At 44.4% G+C, this 22,027-nt stretch overlaps 1 protein-coding gene across 4 annotated transcripts in view; it reads left to right on the top strand.

The window, feature by feature from the left end:
* The window catches only part of LOC135908127 (very long-chain specific acyl-CoA dehydrogenase, mitochondrial-like), a 460,653-nt gene that overhangs the window by 241,703 nt on the left and 196,923 nt on the right, over positions 1-22,027 (top strand). For 2 of the 4 annotated variants that reach the window (XM_065439880.2, XM_065439878.2), the window contains one exon: positions 8,911-9,024. The exons of the other annotated variants lie outside the window; for them this stretch is intronic. In XM_065439880.2, coding sequence (XP_065295952.1) covers positions 8,911-9,024 — 114 coding nt within the window. The remainder of the gene's footprint in view (positions 1-8,910; positions 9,025-22,027) is intronic. 4 annotated transcript variants of the gene reach the window in all.

The raw sequence follows: 22,027 nt of genomic DNA, 5'->3' as shown, positions 1-22,027 counted from the left end.
GAGATTTAAGTTTGTGGAGGGTAGTAGCTCTTGGGGAGTATGGGGAAGCACGACGTTTATAAGTTCTAGCATGCAAATCCATGTTCTCCATGGTATCTGAACCGGATTCGTGACTCTGAAAGCCCTCATGTTCTACATGAGTTGCGGGAACTTCGGAGGCATCAGTACTGCAAGGTGACATCTCTGCCGATACGTGTTTCTCTATGTTCTCATCGGAGACTGTGATTTCAGAGGCAACACTTGGACGAGCAGTAACATGTAAAAGTTGCGACAACTGAGAGGTGAGAACTTGTCCAACGGTCTCTGAAAGGTTTGCAAATAAAGTGTCAAGGGCTTTTGCCACAGCTTTCTCAACGGCAGCAGCTACAACATCACCAAGAGATGCATCCATGGCTTTTGAGTGACGAGCAGCAGCTGCAGCATAGCCACATGATTTCTCTAATGAGAGTGCACGAGCTTCACGACGCGAACACCGTTTCCGTTCTGTAAATTGTAGAATTTCGAGCTCTTTTTTTCTCGCAGGGCATTGCGCACAGTCCGCAGGGTGGGAACCTTCACACAAACAGCATCGTTCGCTCTGAGAGGAACACGTTTCGCCATCGTGGCCTTCTCCGCAAATGCGGTACCGAAGCTCTGATCGACATCCCTTAAAACTGTGGCCTTATCGCCAGCATTGAACGCATTGCAATGGGCGGCGAGAAATTGCTTCCACCCTGTATATTAATGGCCACGCCTTGATCTCTGACGGCCTATTTGTGCCTGCAAAGGTGACAATAACCGACTCTGTGGGGTTTCTTTGATTCTCACAAACGCGTGAACATCGGTAGACGGAGACGGAAGCTGCTGGGGAGAACATCTGGAGGACCTCTGAAGCACACAGGCTCGCGTCGACTCCACGTACTAGACCCTTAACGCAAGCTAGATGAGCAGGAATAAAAGGCCTCACCGGGTGGTTCGCGAACATTTCGCACTTCAGAAGGTCGGAGACGCAGCTCTGGTCAGGCGAACAGCAAAGAATGCCCCCTCTGCCAAATTGTCGGACCTCGGTTATGCTTTAGAAATGCGGGGTTGCTTTCCGCACCTCCTCTTGAATCACCTTGGGATTCTTCACGCGGATGAATCCCCCATTGGTCGCCACTAGGGCCACTGGAACGCTGTTAATGCCACTGCGCAAGAAAGCCTCTATAGGCATGTCATTAGTGGGAAGCGAAGCCGTCCAGAGGAAAGATCTCTGGCCAGGAGAAGAAAGAGACATTAGGAACTCTCAATGAGAGGAAAGTACAAAACAAAACTAAAGAAAATTAAACCGCCCGATACTTGACCAATTCCCCGCAGAGAACAGGACAGTCCGTTCGTCGTTCGACCAGCCTTCTTCTGGAACACCGCAGCGTGCGCGCAACCACGAACTTCCTCGTTCTCGCCTCAAGGGGCCAGTGTCATCACGTGCCAACTTATTTCGCGTCACTATGCAGAAACAGTTCCGAAATTTCTTGTTATTTTCTGTGCATCACTGGCAACTGGCAAATTACCGGATGACTGGAAAACACCCCGAATGATTTGTACGTTTAAGAAAGGAGACTGTCTTGTACAAAATTGTTGTCTTATTTCTATAATATTGTCTTGTTGTAAATTAATTGAACATATCATTACTAAACAAATGAACCAGTTTTTAGAGAAAAACTTAACGTTAACACGTCACCAGCATGGTTTCAGAAAAGGATGCTCAGTGGTCTTATTTCACTCTAACGGACAAGTAGACATGATTCTATCAGATTTTAGCAAAACATTTGACCATGTGCCTCATGATTCACTCATAACAAAATTAAAAAATGCCATGCTTCCATCTATTATTATACGTTGTATTACTGATTACTTGAGCAATAGTCAACAGTATGTTGTAATCGACAGGCAAAAATCTTCCACTAACATTGGGGGTACCGCTACATAGTTTACTCGGACCAGTAGTTTTCCTTTTGTACTTTAATGATCTTGTAAATGCAGTTGACTCAAACATTAACATCAGATGATTTACTGAGGATCGTATTTTGTGCAGAGATATAACTTCCCATAATGATCAACTTGAACTTGACAACTTCAACATTTTGGATTGGTGCAGCATGTGGGGAATGTTTCCGAATACAGAAATAGTGTTATTTTACAAAATACATGTAAAATAAACCGACTAGTGCACACTTATAAGCTAAGTTTTTCAGACTTACAAGTGGTTACTAACTACAAATACGTGGGAGTCGCCATTACTAACATTTTATCATGGAAGATTCATATTGACAATGTATGCACATCAGCCTTTCGTAAACGCTGTCTACTCCGACATGTCTGCTGCACATCCTTTATTCGGCCGATACATGAGTATACATGTATACTGGGATCCCTACACCAAAGTTAACATTAAGAAGCTCGAAAGAATGCAAAGAAAGGCAGTTTGATTGGTTTTTTCTGGATTTTCACAGTGTGATTCTCTCACAGAACTTATGGTAACAAATCATCATCATCATCAATAATTTCCTTAAGGTCCCCATGTGGGGTATTACATAAGGGGGAGGCAAAACAATAATACAAACATCGAATAAATAGTCATGAACAAAGCAAACAAAGGCAACAACTGAAAAGACACTAAAAAGAACAGGTTTTTGCATAATTAGTTGCAAATATGGGTGGTTAGTAACTCTAGAAATTTCGAAGCGTTTCGCTCTACAACAATGGTTTCCGAGAGCGAGTTCCACTGTTCTATTGCAGAGGGAAGGAAGGATTTGTTACAAGCGTTTGTAGAACCATGAAGGCGTTGGATACATAAAGAATTGAATAGATGATGTGATGAGCGAATGGGTGGAAATAAAAGTGAGGAACGAAGGTCAGGAAAATTATAGTACAATTTATGGAATAGGCAGAGTTGCGAAATTATGCGTCTTGATGCTAAAAGGGGTAGACCAATAGATAACTTTAAGTTAGTAACGCTGATAGTGTTGTCATAATTCGATAAGATAAAGTGGGAGGCACGATTTTGAGTAGCTTCTAAAGTGTCAATCAAGTACTTTCGAGGTGGATTCCAAATTGTAGACGCGTATTCTAATTTGGTACGGATTTAAATTTCATATGCTAGTTTACGAATCGACGGAGGAGACAAGGATAGGGATCTTTTAATATAGTTAAGAGATCTTGAAGCATGGGCTGTTATTTGTTGAATGTGGTTCGACCAATTTAGTTTGTTAGTGATGATAACGCCAAGGTAGCGGTAACTGTCGACCTCAGATAAATTCTGTGGGGATGCGCGACTCTCACGCATCCCCTGATATGCTGTTTTCCCGCATGGCTCGCGTGGCCTGGCGGTCGGAGTGGTACAGGCGCGGTGCGAGAGATGGCGGGAGTGTCGCACCGCTGCGAGGTTACGTGGGTGCGGGAGCAGAAGGCGCGATTCCTCTTGGGTTCGAGACAGCAAGTAGCACGGACGTGCCGTGCCGCGCGTGGAGCGACCCTCTTTCCCGGCGGGTCAGCGCACAGCGTGGACGCCTCCCGCGTGTGCGCCGACCCACGCTTCTGCGAGACCGCCTCGCGTGGCCGCCTTCGAACGCACCACCGTTGGCGTGACCGAACACGCGAACGACCAGGCGTTGGGATCTAGCATGGGGCGAACATATTCGCTCGCTTCCGGTCGCGGTGAATCGAACTTCTAGATTTGTCGCGCGCCCATCGGCATGTTTTGTGGATAGCGACTCGGCTAGCAGGCATTGATCTATGGAAGGTGCAATAAATGCCCTTGTGATTGTTTGCACTACTGTGTTGTCGTTCTTTGTCCCAAGAGCACGGAGGAGAACCCCAGAACCCCCACAATTCACAGAGCCCAAAGAGTATAGAAATTTGGATGTAGAGCGTTTATGTGATACATGCATTAACTTGCATTTGGAGACATTTAGTTCCATCGTCCAGCGTGAGCACCACTTGTCAATAGAATTTAGGTCATTTTGCAGAATGGATTGGTCAGTGTTAGTAGTGACACGACGGTAAATAACACAGTCATCGGCGAATAGACGTATTGTGGATGATATGTCTGTTGGGAGATCGTTAATGTATATGGATTAGAAAAAGGAGTGGGCCAAGTATCGATCCCTGTGGTACACCGGATATAACTTTGGTAGTGTCTGAACAGCAACCGCCAACACAGGTGAACTGGAGGCGATCTGTCAGGTAGCAAATGATCCATGATAGGATTAGTGGGTCGAGGTGAAGGCATGAAAGTTTGGACACTAGTCGGTGATGAGGGACGCAATCGAAAGCCTTTGAAAAATCCAAGTAAATTACGTCAGTCTGAAATGGAGAATCTAAGTTTAGGTGGAGATCTGTGGTGAATTCAACAAGTTAAGCTTCGCATGATAAGCGTGGACGAAAGCCATGTTGTTCGCTAAAGAAAAAAGAATTTCTGTGGAGGTGGGACGCTATTTGGGAATAAATGACGTGTTCTAAATGTTTACAGGCAATACATGTAAGTGGGATCGGGCGATACTTGGATGGGTCGGAGCGCTTAGCAGATTTAAAAACGGAGGTTAATTTGCTTAGTTTTCAGTCTTTGGGAATAGTACCCTCGCTGATAGACTGGGTAAAAATGATTTGTAATATCTGGCTAGAAATGACGTTAGTGCCTTTTAGTATCTTCACCGGTATGTTGTCAGGTCCGGGGGAGCTAGATATTTTAAGTTTATTGATTAGGCTTGCGATACCTTCAGCAGTTACATCAATGGGAGGCATTTCAGGGCCGCAAAATCTTGGTAAAACAAGAATGTTGGTGGAAGATTCACAAGTGAAGACGGAAGAGAAGTGTGAATTGAAGACATCAGAACGCTTTTCAACTGGAACATGGGACCCATTAGGATTGGTTGTGGTAATTTTATGCGACTGATTTCTATTTGGTGCGAGTATTTTCCAAAATTTTTTCAGGTTTACACGGATGATATTGAGAAGATCCTGGCGAAAAATTTTTTTCTTAAAAAGCTTCAGAAGGCTGTTGTACTCGCGCAGGCAGGTGAAATACTTCCATTTCGGGCCAGAACCACATTTAGTAAAGTGGAAAGGTGGGCTAGTTGGTGAGTGATCATCATACCTTGCTGGTGAAGCAGTGCACTGACACGGACAGCAGCGAGTATCGTCTTTTCCTGTTTGTCTTCACTGTGTCCGTGTCAGTGCACTGCTTCAACAGCAAGGTATGAAGAACCACATTTTTTTGCCACTCTGAAAAGGCGCTTTTTCTTCTGTGCTAGTTTCTTTAGTTGGTTTGTGTACCAAGGCTTTCCCATGACACCACGAATGCACACAAGGGGTACGTGATTATTGATTAAGCTGAGTAGCTTATGCATGTACAACAGCCACTTTGCATCAACAGGCCTTCTGAAGGCAGTTTCCTTGAGGTATTCAAAAAAATATTCAGTTCACTGTTAATTATGGAAAAGTCGGCTTTTTTGTAGCCCCGAATTAGTTTTATTGAACGCTGTTTGACTGGAACTGGGATTTCCAAATTGAAAAGGACAATACTGTGATCGCTCAGCCAATTGACACATGCTATAGACAATGTATTCGGGTTGTGAAGTGAGGACCAAGTCAAGGGTGTTTGAGCCACGTGTAGGTAAATTTACTGTTTGTGTAAGGTTGAAGTTTAAGGCTAAATCAAGGAAAGCTTTTGACTGGCGAGATGATGCTGTTAGATTGTCCCAGTTTATATCCGCAAAGTTAAAATCACCACAAATAATATAGTTAGCACGCAGAAATTGAGAGGATGCATCTTAAATGACAGCGTTAAGCTCGTCGATAAAGGAAGGGTCACAATCGGGTGGGCGATAACATGATATGAGAATGCATGTGCATGTAGGCAAGGGTATGTGCACGCAAAGAATTTCGTGAGTACAACTGTTCGGGAGCTGGTAACAAGGAATGCTGTTTTTTTGTGAAGACAAGAATGCCACCACCCCTTTGTTCCCTCCTATCGCGTCTGTAAACAGTGTAGGGGGAATCTGCATGCAGTAGCTCAGGGCTATCTATGTCAGGGGTTAACCAAGATTGAGTGAAAATGGCCATGTCTGTGTTATTGTTGTCGAGAAGGGCTTCAATGGTATCTTTTTTGACATGTAACTGCGAACATTAGCCAGTATAACAGAAAGTATGTGATTGCGTGATGCTTCAACAGGGTTTAGTAGTGGCTGGGAGGGAAAAGAGAGTGCTGGGCAAGCCTGAAGTGATGGCTATGATTTAACTTGTAAAACTGAGTCTGATTGCACATCATATAAAAACTGCCCATCATTCATCTGAAGTTTATCGAAGCGTATCTTGAAAGTTGAGGTGTTGTTTTGTTTCGCATAGGCGTACAACTTTTTCTTTGCAAGCCGGACGCGCGATGAAAAATCTTCCCGGATAGAATAGGCGTACCTTTAAGCTTTGGCCCGGCAGACAGAATTCTACACTTATCTTTGTACCGCGCAAGTTTAACTATAATTGGTCGGTGTTTACTGGCCTGGAAACGGCCAAGCCTGTGCGCGCGTTCTATGTCATTTTTGGTTATGGAAATTAGAAGTTTATCAGCACACAGTGAAATAATGCGAGACTCTGATTGCTCCCAAGTTTCATCATGTGCATCCTCAACACCGAAAAAAAGTAGGTTGTCCCGGCGAAGGTGGCTTTCAGAGTCATCGCATTTCTGTACGAGGTCATTTATTTGGGAAGTGAGTTTAATTATTTCAGGATTGTCACTAGATGCAAGTATCGAGTGACTTGATTTATGAGCGTCTACAATTTTCTCACGGGCGTCGACACGGGTGGATAGACGGCCAACCTGATTTTCTATGGTGGCCTGTGTAGCATGAATTAGAGCGACCTCAGACAGAACGGTGTTCTGAGAGGTTTCTAAATGGGATAGGGCGCTAGCAATAGATTCAAGGGATACCGGAGTGGGAATGTCATTAACAGGATCAGGGTTAAGCTCAATGTCCCCAGAAAGGGCTAGTAAAAGGAAAGTGAGGTGAACACTCACACATAATGAACATAGCAAGTGGCAGAAAACTTTCCGATTGGCATCAAATGTGTCAGAGGGGCACGACACCGCAATAAACATTCGGGGTCACTTGAACGCACACATCTTGCACAAGGTAGGTAACTAACCTGCACATACAAAGTCGGCGTCATGACCATGCTCGGTGTGGTGGCGTGCCCCAAGTGGTCCCAAGACGGAGGCTGCTTAAGTAGAAGTAGCGAGTCTCCCACGCCGGAAGTTGCTCGCTGTGGCCAGGCGGAAAGCACGGTTTGGGTTAGAAGTGGCGGGCTTGAGGCTGAAATGGTTTTTTGGTCCGAAGGCAGGGGAAGTTGGCAGGCGATGTCATTCCAGTTGCGAGTAAAAGATGAGGAAGGGCAGGTTCCACCAAGAAAGGCAGCCGAGGTGATTGACGATAGCAGCAGCGCCCGCGCATTTAAAGTCGGCGTCATGACCAAGCTCGGTGCGGTGGCGTGCCCCCCAAATGGTAGACAGTTAGCTTTACGAAGAAAAAAATTGCACCTTGGCTTTCTTTTGTCATTTATTAGTAATAAATTAATCATTGAGCCATCAATATATAATAAACCCTTAACAGTTAGGCACACCTGGCTCCACCAGTCTCACACTTCAACCCCATATTTCGCATGTACTGAAGTATTCAAGAATTTTTTTTCCAAAATCTAATAACGACTGGAACTCGATGCCATCCGTAGTTGTACCTACGACTGATTGACATATGTTAGTTTTTTTTTTTGCTGTGCCTATCCAAATGTATTTCTCTGGCTGGGTAGCGCGACCCAGATGAACGACAAAAAGAAGTGGACGACATGAGCATGGGCTAACAATTGGTTTATTTTTTTCAAAAAAGGGATTAAATATACAGAGAAAGGGATCAAGTGATGAAGTGATGCTTACAAGTGGTGAAAGGTAGTCAGCCTATCTTGCCACTGAAAAACTTTATCATGCAGAGCGAAGTCTAGCTGATGCACAAGCCTGAGGTGACATGCATGAAGTAGGTCTCTACAATCTCGCAGTTGATTTGATTTCCATTTTTATACAATATTTCGTTTTTTTTTTTCAAACAGGTTTGCATGGGAAATGCCTACACTGGACGGCCAGATTCATGTCTGTTGAATTCCTGATCACAGCTTAGTGCTCCGTGAGGCGGATGTTAAGGCAGCGTCCCGTCTGCCCAATGTACTTCCTGCTGCACAAAAGTGGAATAGTGCACACCACTCACACCGAGGAATATGTTCTGTCACCAACTCGCCCAGCTTGCTGTGTTAATTCTATTCAAATGATTTTCTAGACACCCTGCTTGTACCTGTATTTCGCAGTATTGTATAAGTAAAAATAATAAATAAAATGAGCAGAAATGCTTTTCGGCACAACATTCTTAGTTTGCATTTAATTCGGCCTTGAAATCAGAAAGTATTGTGGTAATTAACAGGAGGACGCTCGTGCCGCCACCTTCGCATATTTTTTTTTTTGGCTTGCTGGGAATGTTTTTCGGGAATAAAATTTTCTGTTCCTCGCAGCTTGAGTATTCTTACATGACAAACAAAAAAATCAGACAAAACAAGAATACAAAGTGTACACACGTTTGATCTCTCGTAGAATGACCCTCTGGCTTTTATACGATCCTTCAAGATAATTAACATTCAAAGTTATTTTTGGAGGAGAGATCTGCTGGTTTCCCAGGTGGTAGCATGTGCCAACTAGCTCAGCTAAGAACCATAGGACATTCAAAGTGTCTATGAAATTATCCACTATACAGCTTCTGGCATTCCGTAAGCACAGTTTCACAAAGTCTCAGCAGTGCGGCAGACTTTCATGCATGCCATCTATTGAGCGTTCTCTGTTTGGTGCCATGTTGTGTGCAGTCTATCAAGACACGGGCTGAGCTGTCTCCAGATGGGAAGCACTACATTCTCAATGGTGGTAAAATCTGGATAAGCAATGGTGGCCTTGCTGAAATCTTCACTGTATTTGCTAAGGCAAGTGACTTTTACTGGTGTGGCTAAGTTGGTTTGCCAAGATGTCTCAAATTATCTTGAAATCTTGAGAGATTACATACTTAAGCCAAGAAGATATTGCTGCTTTGTGCTGTGTGCTTTGACGGGCTTTATTATTGATGCTGCTACAAAATGTATCAAACTAACAAACCAGCTAATAAATGTTGCATCCCTTGATGAAACTACGAATGTCAGAACACACACGAAAATCAAAAACTTTGGGGATTGCATCATAATTTTTCGACTACCGAAAATCTCATTAACTTTAAACAAATTAAGTCGCAAGGCAGAAGAACACGTCGATGTGCAAAAGGAGAGAGTGTGGGAAAAGTATATATCACTATAAATTTTTACACAGATGCAACGAAATTGCGAAACGGTGTAAATAAATGAAAAGGCTGACAGTCATACCCTCATCACTTCGTAAATACACAAGGTGATCACGTGGAAAATCAGGCACATTTTCTGGTTGAACACTTTGAACAAATCTTCAGTGCATCGCACTATATGGAAACTTTCCTGATGTTCAAAGAAAGTGCAGAGCGACAGTGTCTTGAATGCAGATGTGCATAAAATGAGCACTACGATGGCCCATTTAGTCTAGCTGAACTGTAGGCATCTCTCACTTGTTGTGACCGCTCGGCATCAGGTGGTGACTGTGTCATCTATTAAATGAAACACAGAAAACGCTCCCCTCTTTTTTTAATGTCATGGGGGCTGCTGGGTACATTCCATCTTCTTGAAAAGGAACTATTGTCATCCCTATACAAGGCAAGGACCCATTCTTACCCACCTGTTAGACATATAACTTTGACAAGCTGTCTATGCAAGCTCTTTGAGAATTTGGTAAACCAGCGTCTCATCTGTGTCCTAGAAAGAAGCAGAATACTAGAGCGTTACTAGTGTGGCCATAAGAAGTTCAACATCAGACCACCTTGTCCACAGTGAGGCAAACATTAGGGATGCCTTCACACATAAACAGTTGTCTCTGTTTATTTCTTGACTTGGAGAAAGTATGCCTCCACATGTTTTAGATGTTTCTTATAACTGCACGAAAAGAAATGAGGACACTAGTGGTGTTGGGTTGTGGTGTGCTGTGTGTTTCTTCTGACCTCACTTCTTTCGCGCAGTTAAAAGAAGCAACTAAATCTATGAACCAACTAGCCTGCCAGAACGTCTGACTCCACATGGCACTTCTATTTTCCGCGACCTTTCCGCCATGGGTTTCCATGGCAGTATGTTAAATATAATCGAAAGATACCTTTCTAAGTGCACCTTTCATGTAAGGGTTGGTCATTTTTTGTTGGTCTTTCGCCCAGAGAACTGGTGTTCCACAGGGCGGTGTGCTTAACTGTATACTGTTTATTGTGAAAGCAAATTCTTTGTGCATGGCTATACCATGAACAATCTTCAACTTTGTATATATAGATAATGTTCTGATTGGTTTTAAACTGTTCACCCTTGCTATATGCGAATGGCATGTCCAGCATGGCTTAAATAATTCAAGTGCCTAAAGGGGCTGGTGAAAACCCCTTTAATTTGAGCCCATAGAAAAGTACATGTGTCCTTTTCACGAATAAGAGGAATGGTACCCGACCCTGCTGTTGGAGCTCTTTGGTAGTACATTACCTGCAAGCATAAAACCAATTTCCCGGCATCATACTCGACTCAAAACTGACATTCATTCTACATATCAAATACTTTATAGTGATACTGAACAAAACTTTTGAAGCCGAGATTTTTAGCCCAGATGAAAGCTTGAGTGCTAAAATTGGTTGACACAACCTTATTTTCAAGTAGAAACTAGCGGAAAATATAGAATTTAATCAATTTTCCGCAATATAACACGTCTAGCAGCCGCAGCGTGAACTAGAGAAAGCGCCGTTGGCTGTGCTGTGCTGGATACCAGCATGCCAGCCATTGCCCGCGTCAGCCATGCACGGTGCCGGATGGCAACGTACGAAATCTCAACTGTGCAGTTCCTCACAGCCGCATACTTGTTTTCGCAAGTGGCCTTTGTGGCGAAATCTTCAAAGTTGCTGTTTGTGTGGTGTGCTGCTTTGTAATGTGATCAGTAGAGCACGTGCCACAATGCAGGAGAATGCCTCTACGCTGCTACGTGCAAGGGTGTGGGAAAAGTGCAGTTGGGCGAGACCTATCCGACAGCCAAGGCTTCGAAGGATATGGGGTGTGTTCCAATTCTGGCCAGCATCGGAGACAGTCTACATAGACAGCTAATGAGACAGCCGAGAAGAGGTCATATAAGGGAACGCGTTTCGAGCAGTCTTCCAGAGGGCTCAAAACGATGGCATTTCCGACAGCATTTGCGACATGACACCACCTCATGGCGACAAGAAAAAGTTGAGGAAAGCACAAACCTTTCTCTATTTTAAGTCTTTGCGCCTGTGAACCTATAAAAAACACAATGTAGCTTACATTTATTTTTGTTTTGTTTATTTAAACATACTGTTAACCCTCATGTGAGGGTCATGACAGAGAGGGAATACGTGACAAATACAAAACTGATATGGAAGGAACTTTGAGGTGTCATAAAACTTATACAAAACATCATCACAAAATATCAAGATCATCGAACAAGGGGCATAGAATAATTGACAGGAATGTAGAACATCAAGAAAACATTGAATTAATTTCAGGGAATAAAACTATCAAGAAAAGTTTCGAATGCTTCTACATCAGTGTATTCAGCAATATGTGCAGGTAGTCCATTCCATTTTTCGGTGACATCAGGAAAAAATGAACAAAAAAAGACGTTTGTGCGGGTGGCATAAGGACGGATGGTTGCACCATGATTTATTTTCTTGCTAAGTCTACCAGGTGCACGTATGTACCTGCTTTTATCAATCTTTACATGACCCTGGAGAATCCGAAATAATAATGTTATCCTGTTCCTCTGTAGTCTAATTTCTAATAATTCCAAATTAAATGAACTTAGCATTTCGGTAACGCAGTTTTTTTTTTTACACCTAGAACATATAAATCAGACTGCAAGTGTTTCAATTCTTACCAAGTTTAGACCTTTTTGATGGAGACTTCAAAGTACGGCAGCGTATTTTAGAACAGGTTGAATTAAGTTTTTGTATGCCATTAGCTTGACGTCTTTGGTTGCGTTTCGTAGCTTTACTCGAAGAAAACACAGCTTTTTGTACAATGCAGAGCACACATTTTCAGTCTGGCTGTACCAGTTTAGGTCATCAGCAATCAATACACTAAGATATCTGAAACTAGACACATTTGTCAAAATAACATATCCAGTATGATACTGAAAGGAAACAACATTTTTCTTTCAGGTAATGTGCGCGAAGGTGGTTTTGGCATAATTAATTTCCATGTCCCGTTTCTGGCACCAAGTATGAAGACCTTCGAGACACTGGTTCAGTTTTACCTGATCATTTTTACAGTTAACTGGTGAATAAACTAAGCAGTCATCTGCAAAAAGCTTCAACGCCACTGGCGGCTCAACAACTGTAACTACATCATTATTATAAAGCAAAAACAGTAATGGGCCTAGCACCAACCTCTGTGGTACCACAGAAAATATCTGCAAAAGGCCTGACACACAATTACTAATGCGAACTTGCCTCTGACCTGTTAAATATGCTTCAATCCATTTTAAAATATCGCTATTCATACCTACTTGGCAGAGTTGAAAAAGCAGTGTGTTACGCGACACTTTATCAAACACTTTCCTAAAATCAACGCAAATCACATCAGTCTTTTGGTGTTCGTCTAAAGCCATTGAAAAATCGGGAACCGTTTCGGTTAGTTGGGTAACCGTTGAAAGGCCCTGTTTAAAACCATGCTGATTTGCATAAAGTAACTTATTTGTTTCCAGAAAATGAATAATGTGTTTCGCTATTACATGCTCCATGAGTTTGCAACATACAGATGTCAGGGAGACAGGGCAATAGTTTGGAAGCAGGCGATTTCCACTTTTGAACACCGGAATAAAAGCAGCACAGCGCCAATCTTGTGGAAGGGAATGAGTGCGTAAAGAGTGGGCCTCTTCGATTTTCGGAGTTCTAGCCGCCTGCTGGCAGCCAGATGGCAGCCAGCTAGTTCTGGTTCTGACAGGAAGTCACGTGGGCTGGGATCCCAAGACAACCCTAACCTGGCCGAAGTTTGAAATCGAACGCCTGTACAGCTGGCCAAATGTAAACATGCTAGCAGCATGGCAGTGCCCGGTGAGGCCGGCGCGCACTTGACGTAGTCGGCCAATTTATGCGTTGCCAGCTTGAAAATATATAGTTGCATTCAGGGATACTATCACTTTCGCGCAACTCGGCGCAGGACGCGTACTCGGCCAACCTCGCCTTGCGCAGCGCAACAGGTGTCCTCCGACGCGGTGGATGACAAGACGCAGCGATTATATACTCGAAAGCAATCGCTGGAGGATCCCTGCTCGCAGCGTTCACGTCGACCACCGGCAACATTGATGAGTTAGCGTTGTGTCATCACAAGACATGAAAAAGCAGGTTATCAGGTACGTCTCATACGCATAAAATTTCGCGCCGACCTGCTTGGGCTTCGATTTCAGAAAGTTTCTTACGGCTGATGGTGCTTCTCATTTAAGGAGCTGGGGACGCGGCTGGCGCATGAAAATGCACGTCGCCTGTGACCCGCAAAACGTTCCACACGAAAAACAACATTGGTCGCAATCATGAGAGCAATAAGCCAATGTACGTGTGTCTAAATGTACCGAGTGCAATCAGTGTATTCTTAGATCAACGGCCTGCAGTTCAAACACATATCGGTTTCGGGCTGCCACCTAAGCATACGACGGAAAGACGGAGCGAACACGGGCTAGCTGCAAAGCCTTCGCTAACTGCAGAGAAAGGAGAGACATACATATGCGAGATATGTCAAAAGGAACACCACCAGAGAAATACGAACCCAAAAGGTACCGCAATGTGTGAATGAGCGTCTACAACTTGCGTGGAACACGATGCAGATAACATGCGCGCATGAGAGCGCGGTGCGCTGTTCGCTGCGAAGAAGCAATCAGGGGACACACACAAAAGCTTCAAACGGTTCACACCGATTCGCGATGCGAAACGGAGCGTTAGCACCTAAAAAGATAACGCTAGCAGTAAGGAAATCCGAAGATGACCGTAGACAGTTGGCTGAGCGAGGTAAATTTAAGTCCTCAAGCGCCCGCGTTGCAATCCGTGAAGTCCCCGTAAAGATGGCGGCGAGCGCCCATCGCCTCTTTTAGTCGTCTGCTAGCCAGAGAACTTTCAGACAGCAGCCAGACCAAAATCATCCTGGCGGGTTCTGGCAGCCCGCGGATAGCCAGAACCGTCCAGCGCGAGCAAAACGAACGCCCGGCGGAAGTGCGTAGCGCGGTGGGCGGAGCAACCCGAGAAAAACGAAGACGCTCTGGCTGGCTCTGGCAGCCCGCGGGTAGCCAGAAGGGGAAAATCGAAGAAGCCCAGTGTTCAAAAGTGATTTCTAAATAAATGGACATCCACTTGGCATACCGCTTCAGTAATACTGTCGGTATACCCCATCCGAACCACTGGCCTTCTTTGAATTTAAGTTTAGCAGATGATGAAACATGCCCTCCCGGTGAAACAAAAGAGGCTCCAAAGGAAAAGCGCAGGAATAGTTTACGTCATCTGTGACGTGATTATCTGTATCTCTGTGAAACAGTTGACTGAAAGAACTCATTGAAACCATGTGCTATCTGTTGTGTGTCTGTCACAAGGTCACCTTCTATTGTTATCTGCTCTATTTTTGCTTTCTGTGCTCTAAAAAAATGCCAAAATATTTGTGGTGCACTTTTAAGGAAGTTGCCGAGAGTGTCATTGAAGAACTTTCTTTTTGATTCTGATAATGCTGTTTTAAGGCTGCTCCCCACCTGTGATAGTCCGTTGACTGTTTCCGTAGCCTTTTTATTTTATGTTTCATGGGAACAATGTTGCGAGTTATCCACGGATTTTTCTGTTTTCTTTTTTTGTAACGACTTGGTACAAATCTGTCGACGCAAGTTGTAATAATGCATTTCAATCGTTGCCAGAATTCATCGACTGACTTCGACTGGGAGGCAATTTCAAATTCGTCAAATGATTGTTCTAAATAGTCCAAAACCGAATTACCATCTGCTCGTTCATAATCTTTAACCGACACTCGTTCTTTACACCCTAAGTCGTCAGAATGATTGCACGACAAGGGCAGTATGCCCGCTGAAACCATATTATAGTCGGATATACCGTCCAGAATCGATAAGCCATAAGCTTCGGCATTACTGGGCAGAAACACCAAATCCAATATTGGTCAATACGTGGGTGTCACTCTGGTGTATTCTTTAACAGTTTGCCTTAATTCATGAAAAAAAGCAATTTCCAACAATTTATTTGCACTCATTGTCTCGATGTGGTCACTCGACAGAGCCTCCCAATCAATGTGTCCTAAGTTAAAGTCGCCAGCCAATATTAGTCGAGTGCTTCTGTTTACATGAGTGCATAGAAATTCGTTGAGGCCATCTGAAAATTCAGGTGGAGTAGCTGGTGCCCTGTAAACTACTCCAACAAGGTACACAGTGTTCCCAAAAATTAGTTTACACCAGACTGACTGTGACGTATTGTTTTCTACCATTATGGCCCCACAACAATCCTTAACAATAATGGCAATGCCCCCGCCTCTTGCATCTCTATCCCATCTAAACATGTGATACCCTGGTGGTGGGATACAATCGCTTGGTATCCAGTCGCTTAACCAGGTTTCGGTTATTAACACTACATGAGGGTTTGCTGACAGTAACATATATTCGAGATCAGTAATTTTATTAATAATGCTATGAGTGTTCAAGAGAATCAAGCGTAACTATGCTTCAGGTGGCTTATTCCGAAACAAATGTGTGTTCTGCGCTATGCTAGTTTCAAAACGTGTGCTTTGATGGCCTTTATCTCGGTGATTCTGATATGGACACCGCTCATTTCGAGCTGTCCCATATGTATACTTGCTCGTCTATCTTGACCTTGTCACTGAGGAGGGTTGCCTTTCTGCCATTCGCCCTGTCCGCAGCAGCACTTTCCTGCAATTTTTTGTGAACTACTGCAGTTTCATGCGCATAATCATTGCTGATGCTTACCGAACTCTCTTTCAGTTTTTTGCAATTCTGCAGCACACTATCCTTTTCCCTGCCATCAAAAAAATTTCATTAATATGGGTCGACATTTTGCTGGGTGTTTTTTTCCGATGCGGTGAATTCTTTCTATTGACTTCAACGCCCAACTGCTTTCCAAAGATGTCATTCGCAACAGCTTTGCCCAAGTCAGCCTCAGATTCCTTGCTCCGCTCCTGAATACCAACTCGAAGGTTGTTGCGTCTGCTTCTATTTTCTAACTCTGTTGATAGTTCAGCCTGGTACTTTACAGTCTTTTCAAGAGAAGCAATCTTAACTCTCATTTCCTGGACTACCTCAAGAAAATCGGTTAGTCCGTCTGTTTTAAGGTTTAGGGCTGAGGTTTCCTCTGTATAATAGCATCTAACCTGCGCTCCGATTTAGCCTGGTTGTCCAAAATTGTCTACCATTTGCTCTATTGGAGGGCCAGGATTCTCCTCTACATCTACCGATGTCAACAATAATAGCATCATGGACCAAACATCAATCAGTACAGCATAACACCGCCGAGGGCACGGCAGAACCAGCAAAAATCTATCGTCGCTACGGTATAAAGCAGTATGATTCCCAGAACTAACCTGTAAAAGTAACAGTAGCCGTTCATTCATACTGTCCGCCAGATAGGTGCCGTGCCCTCTGATGTGGTCGATGTCGTGCCGCTCCTCTTGTATTTTTCCTGCCGATGACATCACCGTCGATGGCCTTCGGTCAGCCAATAATGCAGCCATTGTCTCGTCGCCGGTACGATGAAGCAAGATTTTGCCGTGCATTTCATGAGTGCTCCTTGCCGTTGCTGCCGCAATCCAAAACCAGGGCAAGATCTGGAAAAGTAACAGTAGCTGTTCATTCATACTGTCTGCCAGATACGTGCCGTGCCCACATTAAGGGCATAGGATCATGTGTCTACGTTTTATTGTGCACAGACGACCTTCCTGTCGATTTTTCAAGTGTCTGGCTCAGTCACCATCTCGTTTGAACATGAAAGTAGCCTTCATCTTATTTGACTTTGATGCTGTCGTCTCGAAACTGTCTACTTTGATGCCTTTGTTTCAAAAAAAGTTTATAAAAAAAGGAAAGTACACAGGAGATGTTGAACAGGACATCTGAATCCCTAGCTCAAGGCTAGTTGGGATTCATGCTAGTTATAACTCACAATCTTAACAGAAATGAGAAAAAGTATCAATAAATCATACATACATAAACATTCATTCATAAACACAAGGCAGGGTACGTGTAATAGTTACGAGAAACCCACAGAAAGGAATTTGTATTTAGTAAATTATACACTGAAAGTGAAAAAGGTAAACATATTGTGGGAATTTATGAGCTATTCTTTGTTATCTGTACACGATCATCATCATATGGGGTTCATATGGGGTTCTTCTTCATCATAGCTTGTGGGGCTGGCTCTCGAGTGTGCTCCGTGCTGTGGGCGTGGTCGGTTCGCCTAATCTTTTGACGCGGAATAAAAGCCGTGATTACTGCTGCGTCACAAGTGGTGGAGTGTGCTCTTCGGTCCCCCGTCCTCTGACTCCCCGCTCAACCTCCTGGAGCTTCGATCGGGTCGCCGATTGTGCCAGCTGTCCGCCAGCATGTCGCAGGACGAGCCAACAGGCACTTCTACTTCCACCATCTCGGCCTCGACTACCCCAGCCTCTCTGTATTGGGTTGTCAGTGGGCACCAGCGTGATCCCCATCTGTTTGCTTGACTTCGCGGTGAAGACATCAAGGATTGGCTGGACGACTATGACCGAATGAGTTCGGCTAACAGTTGGGACGATGCGTCCAAGCTAGGTCACGTCGCCTTTTATCTGACAGGCGTAGCGAAGACTTGGTTTTTCAACCATGAGGTTGATTTCACGAACTGGGGCGCTTTCAAACAGCAGCTCCGCCAAATCTTCGGCACACCAGCTGTTCGTTCTGCCCTCGCAAAAAACCTCCTCCTCGCCTCGCAAAAACCTCGCAAAAACCTCGTAAAAACCTCCTCGCCATCAAAGCATCGTTACTATCACGTCTGATGTGATTGACTGCGGCGACGTGCTCGTCTTACCATCTGCACGCTGTCTTGCAAGAGGGATAGCCTTTTGCATCAGGGCTCGTTAGGTTTGATCATGGCTCTGCACTTCTCTACGCTACAAACCCGACATCCGAAAAGATTCTCATCCCTAAAGGCACTACATTGGCTTGCGCCACTGCATCAGAGTCTATATCTGTTATTTTCCTTTAAACCAGCTTCCTCTGAAGGTCTTTGTACCGGACGGGCCGCATCTCTTTCAGCTCTTGGAGCTGCCATCATTTCCGACCTGACACCTTCGCAGTCACAACAATTGCTTGCTTTGCTCCAAAAAACATGAAGCTTCCTTTGACGCGCATTCATCTTCGTTGGGAAAAGCCTTCGATTACGACGCATCGGATAGAGACAGATGGTACATCCATCGTGCGCCGTAGACCATATCGCGTATCGCTAGCCGAGAGGAAAGTCATTGACGAGAACGTCACCGACATGCTCCAACGAAACATAATACGTCCCTCTGCTAGCCCTTGGTCTTCCCCCGTTGTTTTGGTTCGCAAAAAAGACGGCTCTGTTCGATTTTGTGTTGGCTACCGAGCACTTAACAAGATCACACGCAAGGATGTATACCCTATGCCGCGAATAGACGATGCCTTGGATTCCCTGCAGGGTGCCGAGTACTTCTCCAGCATCGATCTGCGTTCCGGCTACTGGCAGATACCTATGCATGAGGACGATAAGGAGAAAACGGCGTTTTCAACACCAGATGGGCTCTACGAGTTTAATGTCATGCCATTCGGCTTTTGCAATGCGCCCGCAACGTTCGAGCGCATGATTGACACCGTTCTTCGTGGCCTAAAGTGGAAGACTTGCCTGTGCTATCTCGACAATATTGTTGTTTTCTCGTCAACCTTCTCTCAGCACCTGCAACGTCTGGATGAAGTTCTCACGTGTCTTGCCAACGCTGGACTTCAGCTAAACACCAAGAAATGCCATTTTTCGAGCAAGACGATCAAAGTTCTAGGTCACATTGTGAGCAAAGATGGCATTCGTCCTGATCCTGACAAGGTTTCCGCAGTTCAGCACTTCCCTCGTCCCGACGAGACCAAAGATTTGAGTAGTTTCTCAGGCCTCGCTTCCTATTTTCGGCGATTCATACGGGGCTTCGCCTCAATAGCGTCACCTCTGCACAAATTACTGGGTTCTAATGTTCCCTTTGTGTGGTCTCCCGAATGTGAATCTGCGTTCACCCATCTGAAGCGCGCTCTCACATCTGAACCAGTACTACGCCATTTTGATGAAGCTGCTCCTACCCTCCTGCATACGGATGCTAGTGGTCACGGAATTGGTGGCATTCTCCTACAGCGAGACGACAGTTTAGGTGAGAGGGCCGTCGCATACGCCAGTCGCGTTCTGACAAACGCCGAAAAGAATTACACCATCACGGAGCAGGAATTTCTAGCTATCATTTGGTCTGTGCAGAGGTTTCGACCTTATCTTCACGGCCGCCACTTTACGATTGTTACAGACCATCATGCATTATGCTGGCTTTCGACGCTGAAGAACTTGTCTGGACGACTTGGTCGGTGGATTCTTCGTTTGCAAGAATACTACTTTACCATTACCTACAAGTGCGGGAAAAAACACCAAGATGCAGACGCCCTTTCTCGCTGTCCGCTTCCTACGACACCATGCAATGGAGCTCCAACTACCATCCGTGACAAGCTTTCGCTCGATCCCTCCTCAGATGCTTTCTTGTTGGCCACTGTCGACGAGATGCCTCCACACCAGAGGCGTAGCCAGAGGGGAGGGCTTATAGGGCTTCAGCCCCCCCCCCCCCCGGAAATTTTTTTCGTGCTGTCTATGCACCGCCGACCAAAGCAACCCCCGGCGCTGCGAATCATTCTGGATTTTGTCTAGAATGCCTTTTTCACGCTCGAAAAGACATTTCACCGCGAACATTGCGAACTCAGGCTGGATTTCGCGCCAAGGCCCATGTACCAGAAGTCACATAATTAATGAACATCGCGGTTATCGCCTCTTGTGTGCGCAATGGATGCCCAAGATTTTGAACCACCACTAGAAGGCGGAGTAGTTTGGCGCTGCCTTGACTCATCTGATCCCGTAACGCAATGACGGTGACGACTTCTTGTCTGCAATTGTGATTGGGGACGAATCATGGTGCCACTACTACGAGCCTGAAACACGATGGTAAAACTTACAGTGGAAACATTCGAATTCACCTTGCCCAAAGAAAGCAAATGCCGTCATTTCCGCCGGGAAGGTGTTGTTGACTTTTTTTTTCGATCGTCAGGGACCATTACTGATAGAATTTGCTAAATCTTGAGAGGCTATCAATTGTTTCCGCCATTGTGAAACGCCGGAACGGCTGCGTGTCGCAATCAAGAACAAACGACGTGGAAAATTGACTAAGGAGGTCATCTTGCTGGCAAAGTTCAAGTGGGAAACGCTGCAGCATCTGCCATACAGCTCAGACTTGTCACCTTGCGACTTCTACATAATGGCCCAACCGAAAAAACAGCTAAAGAGAACCAGATTCGTGTCAGACGATGACGTGAAAGAGTCGGTTGCAGACTTTGTGAAGCAGCAACCCAAGACATTTTGTGAGACGGGAATCACGCGACTCGTTAGTCAATGGGACAATTGTCTAAATGCTCATGGAGACTACGTTTAAATGAAGTACCCCGCTTGTCATATATTCGCATTGGCTCACTTTCATTCGACTCGCCCTCGTTTATTTTGCAAAACTCCTGCTTTTTATACGTGCTCTCTGTTGCGACTATAATTTCGGTGCAATTACTCACGATACTCGACCGGTGACAGCTAATCCTATGTAATACATTGGAAAAATGACAACGTCATTGATATTTTTCACTGGTCGTTGCATGTCTACAAGAATGTAAACACGCGGTTCTTGAACGACAGTTTCATTAACATATATGCCCTCAACTTGTTCATTTCATGGCCTTTACATATTTCATATCAGCTACGTGCGCTCCTTTGCTGGTTTCTAAGTGATATAGTTCTAAAGTTCGTGTGATATTTTCTTTACTTATTAAATAGACAAAAAACGTGAAAGCATTGATATAAGTTATTTTGGGCACAATTTTTGGCACATACGAGTATATTCTTTTATGAAAAATCAAATATTTTACTTTTTTTGACATTGCGTAGCGTTCAAGAATTCGTTTGCCGCATCTTTGGCAATGGTAGCGCAATTATTCATGTATTTGATCCCTTGACAAATTGTTTAAGGGGAAGCTTTAGCTCGGGCCCAACTCCCACGCGGCCTATTCAAATAAATGAAAAACGCAGAAACGCTTTTCTGAGATAACCCCTGGATAGCTTTTAATTAAATTTGTTGCATTTGAGAAAGTTAAATTCTAGTGTCTCTTGGAAGCGGAATTTCGATTTAGCGCCTGAATCTTGTTTAAAATATGTTGAAAAAATCGAAAGTTCGAAAAAAATAGAAGCACGATCTTTACAAACTAGCAGCTCTGCATCAAGAACAGATATCGCGGCTCTGTAAACGGCATATATTATAACAGTCAAAGCGGATAAACTTGGCGCGTAAATTTGTATCTTACATGAGCTGGTTACGTTGTGTACAAGTGTTCTGCAAAAGCCGCATTTCCATATTACTTATCTTTTTTGAGATTCAAGTGTAACAAATCAATTTTGTCCGCCGTAGATGTACCATTAGGGGCTTTTCACAGAATTGTGACATCATTCTTCATTGTTGAGTTAGAGTTTTAAACTTGGTAGTTTCGTTTGCGAAAAATGTGCGATTTTGGTCGATTTTCAAT

This window comes from Dermacentor albipictus, chromosome 1, assembly GCF_038994185.2.
Source record: "Dermacentor albipictus isolate Rhodes 1998 colony chromosome 1, USDA_Dalb.pri_finalv2, whole genome shotgun sequence".
NCBI lineage: Eukaryota > Metazoa > Arthropoda > Arachnida > Ixodida > Ixodidae > Dermacentor > Dermacentor albipictus.
The sequence above is the reverse complement of the archived record's forward strand: the minus strand, read 5'-3'. Positions and strand labels throughout refer to the sequence as shown.